General features: G+C 38.7%; 1 protein-coding gene across 1 annotated transcript in view; it reads left to right on the forward strand.

Moving 5' to 3' along the window:
* The window catches only part of spidey, a 45,310-nt gene extending 39,104 nt beyond the window's left edge, over window positions 1-6,206 (forward strand). The window contains exons 4-5 of the mRNA XM_065223206.1: window positions 5,067-5,142; window positions 5,228-6,206. Of these exons, the coding sequence (XP_065079278.1) occupies window positions 5,067-5,142; window positions 5,228-5,910 (759 nt within the window). The 3' untranslated portion in view covers window positions 5,911-6,206. The remainder of the gene's footprint in view (window positions 1-5,066; window positions 5,143-5,227) is intronic.
* The last annotated feature ends 5,452 nt before the right edge of the window (window positions 6,207-11,658 follow it).

Raw genomic sequence — 11,658 nt, forward strand, 5'->3', positions numbered from 1 at the left:
GTCGTATTTTGTTTATCATCGCGATTTGGAGTCACTACCTTCTTGTAAGTCGATAGTCCGGCTCGTTTTTTGGCTCGATGCACGGTTGTAGACGATACACCCAGCTTATTTGCGGCATCTCGGAGAGAGAGGTTAGGGTTTCGCTTGAAACTACAGACAACTCTCTTTGTCGTCTCAGCGGCTTCCGGTTTCCGATCCAGACTTCCTGGCTGTCGACAAACGTTCCCCAAACACTTTAATTACATTTGTAACGGTTGATTTGGCAACTTTTAGCGATTTTGCCAACTTTGCGTGCGAGTAGCTCGGATTTTCGCGATGCGCGAGCAAAATTTTGATACGCTGCTCTTCTTGCTTGGACGACATTTTGACAACTGAAGAGTGAATTCAAAAATCAAAATAGGAGCAACATTCTACACACACACACCTTCAAAATGAGGGGTGTTCAGGTTTTTTAAATGCAAAATTGAAAGAAATACGTCAAGTTGATATTGACCAAATTTTGACCGTATCACCCTTTAATCATGGCAAGCCGTGGACATGAAAAAAACATCCATTAACATTGACTTGCAAAATCTTGAAGTTTGACCCCATTTAAATGGTTCCGGTATTGTCCCAAAACGGTTACTTCTCCCGGGGAACCCAGAACCTGCTGCAAGATGGCCATCGCAACTTGTGACGCTGAAAACGATTCTGGAGATATCGCGCTGAAAAATCATGAGAATCGATACCCATATTGACCTGATTCAAAAGATTAACATTGCTGGTCACTTTACTGGAACCGGAAATGGACAGATCTCGGTTATTTCTCAACAGATCTTGGATTTGTAGCCAGTATTGAATTCAGAATTGCTTCTAAATAATTTCCTAAGTTGTCCAGATTTTTCCACAACTTTAATGTATAGATTCCAAACTTATAATAAGAAAGCTATTTTTAAAATGCGTTCAAAATATGCTTTTTTTGGAAGATCAAAAACAACAGTAATCAACTCAAACATGGCAATTAGTTTTAAAGAAACAGCTTTATAATCAAATCCATTGAATGTTGAAGTTTAGCACTAACTTAATTTCTCATTTAAAAAAAAATTAAAGAAAATGTAAAAATATTCAATGTCTTGAAGTTTCGTATTCCAAGTACAAGTTCAAGATATGTAAAATTTTCAAAGTGTCTGAATTTAGGAAAACAAATACATTATTTATTTCAAGTTTTTAATTCACTTTATGGAAGATTAGAGATCTTCATTGCAGTCTCATTAACTTCACAAAAATTGTAAGAATTTTGGAGTAGTTCTGAGGATTGAAAAAAAAAATGCTGAGAATTTTGGTGAAGCTCCATAAATAAACTGCGGGAACATAAGGGAAGTTAACACGCTGAAAATATGGGGAACTTACTGGAAGCTTTAAGAACTTCAAAGTGGTTAATTTAGCATCCAAAAATTTCAGGAACTTTCATATAAGTTCCTAGAATATAAGTTCCTAGAACTTCATAGGTGTCAAGTGAACTTGAGAAATATAGAAAACTTGAGGGGTATTGTGTAAAATTTTAAGAAGTTCTAAGCACCTCAGAAAAGCTAGATCTAGAGATCTTTGTGGAATTAAGTTAAGTTAAGTTTTCTTTATTAGGGAGGCTGAAACGCCTCCGGCTCTTTTGGGAATGTTAGATCTTAAAAGCAGTTTCCGTAACTTTAGCCCAGACTTTTGGGGCAGTTTAAAGATCTATAATCGTAAATTTAGAAACATTCAGGATAGTTCCATGATGCGCTGAAAAAAAAATCGAGAACCCTTAAGATGTTCCGAAAATTTAATGAAGTACAGAGACCTTCAGAGAATTTATGGAAACTTCAAAAATATTTCAGGAACTTCACAGAAGTCCAGATAATTTCAGGGAAATTTGAAGGTGCTTACGGGAATTCCATTTATTTTCGAGCAGAACCGAGACCTTCAATAGAATTGAGAGCTTTAGGAAAGCACCGAAAACATCAAGACAGATCAGAGAATCAAAGAGAATTTCCGGAAACTTCTGCACAGCTCCGAGAGAATTTCCGAAAAGTGATAAAAATTATATGAACATCCGGAAACGACAACATTAGAGAAGTCACATAAAGTTTAAAGAAGTTTAGAGAACTTCAGTGAATTGTTAAATCTTTAGAGGAGATCCATGATTATTGAAAATTTAGGAAACTTTAGGAAGTCCTAAAAAGTTCAGGGAAGTTTAAGAATTTGATGAGAAGTATTGTTAGACTCAGGCTAGTTTTTGAAACTACAAAAGAACTTCAAGGCAGTTTCATTAACTTCACTAAAAAATTGGGAGCTTTCAAGTAGTTCTGAAAACCTCAGAATAGTCCATTTCTTATTCAACGGAGATTTCCAATGAAATATTCCTCAAAATGTTGGTAAATCTATCCTCCGAATTCAATTTTCTTTTAGTTTTCCTTGGAATTACCTTGAAATTCTCCACAAAAAGAAACCATTTGGAAATATTCTCCGAATATTCATTTAATTAATTTCAGCGTTCCTTTTCAATCTCACTCCTTCCCTTGGAGTTCTACTCACATTGAAAGTCTCATAAGAATTCATTGGCTTTCTCCTCAAAAATTCCTTAGATTTATTCTCATAATTTGTTTGGCAAACTCTCCTGAATTCATTTCCGAATTCCTTTGAAGATGTCCTGGAGTTATTCTCAAATTTAATTGTAATCCTCCTTTTGGTATTTTCAAAAACTTTCCAAGGATTTATGCTCCGGATTCGTTCTTTCCCACAAACTTTATGAAAATATGCTCAGAATGCCCTTGGAACCGGAGTTGTGCTCCTCAGAAACTTAGAGTTTTCATTAAAATTTACTCTTAGGTCACTTTTTAGTCACTATTTTCACAACTATAAGTCACTATTTGGTCACTTATTTCATCAACATGGTCACTAAAATCACTATTTTTAACAACAGTGATTGCTTCCAGCCGGGGCCGTCCATTAATTACGTAAGACTGTTTAAGTATTTTTCAACCCCCCTGATTTTTTTTCCAATCTGAGAAATAACAAAACAAATCATAAAAATAAGAAAATCCTAGACTCCCCTTCCCCTATAAACCTTTACATAATAAGTGAACGACCTCTTGCATGAATCAATTTGTTTTGAATCTGAACTTAACGCATGCCATTACATTCTCAGATAATCTTATAGTTAAATTTAAATCTGCTAGATTAAGATACTTCCCACCTTTTAGAAAATAAACACGAGTTTAGAATATGTATTAGTATCCTTGCACCATCACCAATACATAAGCTCAAATCGCTAAAGCGTACTAATATATACAAAGGGTGAATCCAATCTGATTTGCACCTTAACACCCTTGGGTCATTCGTCGTGACTTGTTCGGGATGAGATTTGAACTCGTGACTTTGACTTCGGCCTAATCGCCAGTTTTGGGCCTATCGAGCAGAAAACATCAAATATATCTATGATTGTCAGTCATCTGTAATAATAGCATTCCGTTTGGTGCTAAACTCTGCTAAATTAAGAAAGACTAAGTGCGGGTTGTGCTTGATAGGCCGGGAATGGTGGGGTTGTTAACCCTATGGATGTTAACACGACGCCTGGGCCGTCCCCCAATCATAGATATTTTAAAGTATAAATATAGGGGAAAGTGTGGCAAGACGGCCAAATGGGGATAGACGGCCACCCTGATGTATAGGCACAGACAAACAGACATAACTCTCGTAAGTTGTTCATCGAACAAGCATTTAACGGACAATTTAGAAGTATCGTAGTTGGTAGTACCGCCACCTGTGGCGCGCATAGTCAATTCCCTTGTGTTTGACATTTACACACCGTCGCCATCTGTTCAGTGTAGTGCCCACCACCGTGTACTCAACAGATGGCCGTAATGTTTTAGCGACGATGTTTTACAGTGAGAAATATTCAATGTGTTATGTCTGTTTGTCTGTGGTATAGGCATCAACTCGCTTTACAAAAATATTCTTGGTATACTGCCCTGTGCGGCAAAACAATCATTTTTGGCGTAAAATGAGCAATATTTTGGAATCGATTGTCAAGTACCATCACTTTACATTGCACACGAAAAGCTTCCTACTGTGTTCAGAAAATGTCGCGAAAAATACCAAAACTCTGTTGTCCCATCCATAAGAGTCCATAGAGGAAAAAATCAACAACAGCAATTTTCTCAACTTGCTATTTTAACGAATGTGATGCTGAAAACGGCAGTATAGGGGATGTTTAATAACTATGTAAAACACTAACAATCCCACAGAACACCTCAGGAACACAGGAAATGCCATCTTGCCCCACAAACCCCTATGTCGCACATGCTATTATGGGTCTTGATGAAGCTATTAGGGTTCAAAATTTGATCATAACGTAACTATAATAATTTGTTGAGTCTGTAGAAACTTCAAGATGATTTGGAGATCTTTAAATACTACGTTCCCTCCTTATCAGGTCTCTTGAATTAATAGGTGCTTGTTTCAACAAACAGAGGTAACATTTGAAGAAACAGTGGCTCGTCATTTAATAAAAATACTTTGAATTTAGGTGAATTCATAACTCCATGAGGTTTGTGATATCCAGGTCATTAACAAGTTCATGAAAATGCCATTTCAATTGAAATGTGTCCTTATGCTGGCACATATTGAAATGAACAATCAGTTCTTGAACATATTTTTAAGATTAAACGAATTTATATCATCAGCTGTGTTTGATTATATAAATTCATACCACATTAATTCCAAACTGTATAGCTAGCCATCATACATATTTGCATCCAGCAAAACTCACACTCGAAGTGGAAGCAAACACAAAGAGTCAATCATAGCCTTACAGAAAGGTGAAAGTGCAACATCAGAGGAAAGGAGTAAAAACAACAAAAGGTTCAATTTTCTCTGCACACTCAACACTATGCGCCTATAAGTGCATAGGTACTCTCATATGTACAGCGATGTCCATTAAATCACATTCCCTACTTCCCTCATCACGTGTACCTATGTACCGGCAGAGATCCGTCTCATCGCATGCATAATTATACCTACTCAAGCCTTTCGTCTTTCTCCTTCCACAGCTCGCTAAAAAGGGTCTCAATGTGGTGCTGGTCAGTCGAACCCTGTCCAAGTTGGAAGATGTCGCCAAGGAAATTGGTAAGCCACTTTTACATACTTCTTCTTCTTCTTCTTCTTCCTCAAATTCCCCGTTCCCCGTTAATGAGCTTAATATTCCGCGCAGAGTCCGAATCCAAAGTCCAGACCAAGGTCATCGCGGCCGATTTCACCGCCGGGCCGGAGATCTACGAAACCATCGCGAAGCAGACCACCGGCATGGAGATTGGCGTCCTGGTCAACAACGTCGGTATGAGCTACGCCAACCCGGAACGGTTCCTCGAGCTGCCCGAGCAGGAAAAACTCATCAGCGGTCTGATCACGTGTAACATCTTCTCCGTCACGCGGATGTGCAACCTTTTCCTGCCGGCCATGGTCGAACGTAGGAAGGGTGTCATCATCAACATCTCGTCCCTGTCGGCGGTCATCCCGGCTCCTATGCTGACGGTCTACGCCGCTTCCAAGGCATTTGTGGACAAGTTCAGCGACGATCTGGCCACGGAATACGCCAAACATGGTGTGCTGGTGCAGTCGGTTCTGCCCGGACCGGTCGCCACCAACATGTCCAAGATTCGCCGGGCCACGTGGATGGCCTGCTCGCCGAAGACGTTCGTTTCCAATGCCCTCAGCACGCTGGGCATCTCGAGTCACACGACCGGATACTATCCGCATTCGCTACTGCAACTGAGCATAGACATGCTGGGACTGATCTCGCCGAGCGTTTCCCGTAAGATTACCCTGAAGACGATGGAGAATATCCGCGCCAGGGCTGCCAAGCGGGCAGTCAACAAGCAGGAAGCTAGCAAGTAGAGAAGCTCTGCAGAATGCATTGCATGATGATTACAGGTAGAAGTGCATTTTCGATTTTCTTCTTTCTCGAGCTCACTTATTTTCGCTTTCTTTTGCCTAGTATGCTTAAGTAGAGGATTCAAATGAACTGGATTCTTAACGTGTCTTTAACCTACAGACACCCACTCGTCTGGTCATTTATTTGAGACTTCATAATTATGTAGCGCCGGGTTGACGCAGAACGAACTGTGGCATTTGTTAATTTGTATAGAGGAGATAATTGATGGAATTCCTAATGGCAATGATTAAAAATACAAAGTGTAGACATAAGATACAATTACCAAGAAGGGTGCGTGCAGCGTTTTGATGTTCTAAAACCTTCCGAATGCATTTGGTTCGTCTCTTTCGTGCTGTAGTATGACGATGACGTTTGGAGTTATTGCGTGGAATTCATCGTCTCACGAATTCAACAACATCTTTGCTCGGGTGTCCTACGAACGGCTGAAATCAGAAAAGGCTGAATTGATAAGACGTAATTAGGGCTGGTAGCGAGTCACTTTTTAGTGACTTGGTCACTTTTTTTTAAGAAAGTCACCTCCTATTTTAAGGCCGGCCAAGTCACTAAAGTAACTTCTTCTTCTTTCTTGATTTGTTTTCCGTTGATCTTGTTTTCCGTGCTGAGCACCAATGCTACCGACGCCAGGGAGGCAGCTTCCACACCTGGACCCTACATATCGACCCATCAACTCATGACCGGTGACCAACGGGTTTACTTCCCTTCCGGAAGGCGTGATCAGAGATGTTATGCCTCGAAACATTCCGGCGGCGCCGACTGGGATTGAAAAAAAATCTTTAAAATTATACATAGTCCGAATATCGGTGGAATATTCGTTCTGTGTATACATACCACTGATTTAGATTTTGACAGTTTGTTTTGATTGATTCAATCAGGGAGATACTCTGCGTACTGATGTGTCAGCGTTCTAGTTTCGTGGGCGATAAAGGACTCAATCTGGAACTAGCAGCCTGTGGCGCAAAGATTAGATCCGACCGAAGATCCGACGAAGTTGATGCTATACACGCTATTCTGGGGCTACTCATTTTTGAGTTGAAAATCAATCAGTTCGGCCAAAAAGGAAGTTACCCAGCAATGGGTAAGCCTGCATTTACTCAAATCTGAGTAAACGTGTTTGGAGTGGAAACTGGGTAGAGCTTGCTCAGATTTTGACGTTTGCTCATTTTTTTATTAAATACTCAAAAATGCTTACAAATAGTTTTCTTTTAAGATGCATATGGATAAAAATTGATACAATCAATCAACATGTACATTGGATAAATTAAATATTTAAAAGGTTAACTGCTTACTCCTTCATCGATGCCTTATAAGACTTGAAGTAAACCAATATCGATGAATGAGTCGCTGGCATGGTAGGAGGTCAAAAACTGCACTAGATTTCTGAAAAATTATGAATTTAGAGGAAGTATAATCACCGACAAACCGACGTGACAGCAACCATATTTAAAATACGTTAAACACTACCGACATCTACTCATCCAATCACGTCATACCATGAGCAAGGACACGAACCCACGTATAATTTATATTGCCTTGATTTGCGTCTTACCTCATTTGACAGATCTGATCGCCCGTTTGAAAGTTCGAATAGCTCGTTAGACAATTCGAATTGAAGACAAACGAAATGCTCCTGCGGCATGTCGGTTCGTCGGTGGTATAATGTTAGAAAAGTTGGATTGTACTTACCAACAAGCTGATGTCATGTGTCATTTCATAGAAATTATCGATACTTTTTCGTAACACATTAATAACTGTAAGCTCAACGGCAGACTGTTAGCTGCACAAACTTCTGGCTATCGTACACTCGAAAGATTTTCAAATCTAAATAGATTAAAAGTTACGCTACGCTACGATTGCAACTCTCCTGAACGACGGGAGAGAAAACTGACATAGTATAAAAATGATGTATAAAGGGGATTTATTTTAAAAATAAAATTTTGATGAACTAGCCTGTGACATTATACATATTTATTAATTTGGAAAATAATAACAAGGTTCCACAATTGAATTTATATTCAATTTAAATAGGATCAAAAAGGTGACTGATGTGGAGAAAATTGTAACGGCTGATTAACTTGGTGAATAATGAGCCTCCAAAAACATGGCTGTGGTTCCCCTGAGGAATTTTGTTCTAATCTCGATCTTCGTCAGTTGCCTTGAATCCTCGCACATGCTGAAACAATTAACCATGATACGAACCGGATAGTGCTACCGGATGATTGCATTCAGGTGCATCAACTCAAACACACCTTGCTACTTCCGAAAATCGTGCATCAAACGGGGCCTTCCAGTTGAAAAAAATCTTTTCCATGATCCATGTTGTGCAGCTCAGATAGAATAAGAAATAAGAACAACCCTTTCACTTGCATGGGCACGGTAGGATAATCGATGAACAGTTGTAAAAACGTTGGCATCTGGTTCCTTGATCGGCGACGAAACAATTTTGGCCACCGATGCGCCCATGTTTTGGCCAGAAGCTTGATATTTTATTATTCTGAGATTCACTTTGTTGCTGCTGCTTGACTTGTGATTTTTTTTTTTTTTTCATTTCCACCAAATTCTCCGCCGTTATCAATTGAATCGGATCAATGCGATCAATGTATAAATATTTCCTAACCATTAAATGCTCAAAAATTAAACTTTCTTCGTTTTGTAATAATGTAGCGGGTAGCGAATGTTGAATATGTGTAGATAATGAATAACAACTTCAATTTGAGGTGAGTTTCTATTAGGAATACACATCATCCTAAATTGCTGCAACCCCATGCCCACTGCTGAATCCAAACGACTCGCCAAACGGTTCACACTCAGCAGCAATGATCACATGGAAACGCGATAGGCATACGAAGTTTAGCCTCTCGCGGCCATCTTGAAAACCATAATAATGATGCAGATTTAAAAATGTGGCACGGCGAGGTATCGGAGTAAAGTCTTAAAATGCTTCTATTTCTCAAACAAAATTTTTAATATTTTTTTCAATGATTCTCCCGGTGATAAAAACTCAAGGGCTACTCGATAGACATATTGTACCAAATATTAACATTTTTTTTTTAATATTATTTGAAAGTGGTTACACGATAGGCTAATAATAACTTTTTATCATCCATGTAGCAACAATCAAATTAATTAAAAGTACCTAATTCGAAAAATCTAAGTATTTTAAAACTTCTCTCCCATATCTCACCGTGCAAAATTTTGAAAACAGCATTATAATAGTGCTTTTCGAGATAACCGCGAGAGGCCAAGTTATAAAGGTCTATAATCAATGATCATATGCGAAACACTCGAAAACAGAAACACCGTTCCTCCATGGTTCTAAGCTGTTCTAAGTAGTAATCTTATTCATGGAAGCGGTCTTCTTCTTCTTCTCTTTCCTTTATTTAACGTCGGTCTCTGTTCCGCAATCTAGTGCCAATCACCGACGGACATCGATTGCCATCCATTGACGGCAATCGAATGTGCAGGAAGGCAGCTTCCACACCTGCGTAGGATATCGCACCCATTCAACACACATGGGCCGGGACCAACGGCTTTACTTCCCTTCCGAAGGAAGACGTGACCAGAGATTTTTATGCCTCAGAAAAATCCCACCGACCTCGGCTGGGATTGAAGCAGTCACACTTACCACTACACCACCGGCGCCGGCTGGAAGCGGCCATAAGGCTGTCCACGAGACAGTTGCGATCAGCTCACTTTTTTGTTTACCAAGAACTTTTGACAGATCACAGTAGAACTGGCAGTTTATACTTATATGAATTTCTGCTTTGTTTCTGTTTACATTCAGCACCATAAACGCCACATCACTCACACACTCTAGATTCCTAGCTGTCAGTTGCACCACAAACGAAGTGACAGACGGAGCGGCTCGAACCGCATTATTTTAATGGATTTCTTCGCCAGTTAGTCGTCTGTCACTTCATTTGTGATACTACTACACGGAGAACAAATTATAGCAGACACAATTATTTTTCCGGTCAAAATAACTATATTGTTCAATTGTTTTAGAGATAACCCGAAACTATAGTTGATTTGACTGTATATAGAGGGCAACAACTATAGTCCATAGTTGGCTCCTCGGTTGGCTCAACTATATTTTTCAGTAGATGAACAAACGTCAAACTCCAAAATACAACTATGCTTTAGTTGATTCTAGAAAACTATTGTTAGGAAAGCAACATTTTACAATGTTTATTACACGCTAACTTGAAAGTACCCATTAATGGTTGAAAAAGACCCATTTTGAAGAAAAGTGGCTTAACTCATTAAATGAGTAAAATTTTTACCCATTAATGAGTATCTGTTACCCATTAATGAGTAATTGTTAATCATTAATGGGTAACAGATACTCATTAATGGGTAAAATTCTTTAATCATTAATGAGTTAAGCCACTTTTCTTCAAAATGAGTCTTTTTTTACTCATTAATGAGTACTTTCAAGTTAGCGTGTAAACGAACTGCTCTTCATTATCGACATGTCAAGGAAGTTTGTTTTGCTTCTTTATCGATCTCAAAAACACAACTGCAAAATCATAAAAAAAAGTGACCAAGAACATTCAACTTAGATTTGAACCGTGTTCATCTGCGTGAGAGCCAGCTATCATATCGCCTGCTCTACGCATCACAAGTTAAAAGTGTGTGGATTTATGATGATCACTTGAAACCAAAGTATATAAATTACATTTGGCGGTTGTTATAATTGATCAAAGTTATAGTTGAATTGAGTATAAGATGAACAGTTGAATCTATTAGGTAGATATGATTGAGTTGACGGTCGAATTAATGTTGAAATAACTATAGGTTTCTTTCAAACAACAATATTTTTCCATGTGAAAGTAACTATTAGGATTGTTATCTTAACTTAACGAATTTGTTCTCCGTGTATATACATACTACTGCTTTCCAACATCGGTCTCATCATATGACGAAGGTTGCACAGAAAAAAATGTTGTTGAATATTACATCCAAACTGCTGCAACCAGGTCAATCCATCGGTTGTGTAATATAACGTTGTACGATGTACATCGATTTTGCGAACAAAATTACATCCATTGATGTAATATTGTATCTGCTTTTTGCTATTACATCATTATTTCGTACATCAGCTTGAATTACATTGATCGATATTACATTTTTTTTTGCTGTGTGGTATCTATCCATTGTAAAGTGATGCAACCAGATTTACAGCTCATCACATCCGTCCCGCTTTCGCATCTGCTTCCAGCTGACATCGAAAAACTGCACGAAAGCCGGTTTGCGGCAACTGCACGAAAACCCGCAGACGGGCGGATACCTCCTTTTTCCTCCTGTACGCCATTTTGCTCGAACTACAGTCACTCGTTTTCACTTTAAAAATCCGCTACGTTACAATAAAACAAGCCTAAATAATGTTATCACTCAGCTCTTCTACCACTTGGGATCAATTTAGACCGCTTTCACTGATTTTTTTTTTCCAATAACTTCACAAAGAAACGCTAGTTTTAAAATTCACAGATGTGATTTCCCTACTTCTCACGGCAGTGCTGCCTGAGTGACATTTAAAAACAAAATAAAGTCTTAAACTTAACAGATGAGTAGAAATATATCTGACCGATTGGTGATAAAATTATTGAAATTGTTCGAGAGGCAGCTGAGTTATTAACGTACAAAATCTTTCATAATTTTGTTACATGTTCCATTTTTGGTTTCCACAAAGC

This window comes from Ochlerotatus camptorhynchus, unplaced genomic scaffold (genome assembly GCF_037179485.1).
Source record: "Ochlerotatus camptorhynchus isolate MF236.1 unplaced genomic scaffold, CSIRO-AGI_Acam_v1.1 ptg000185l, whole genome shotgun sequence".
Lineage (NCBI taxonomy): Eukaryota > Metazoa > Arthropoda > Insecta > Diptera > Culicidae > Ochlerotatus > Ochlerotatus camptorhynchus.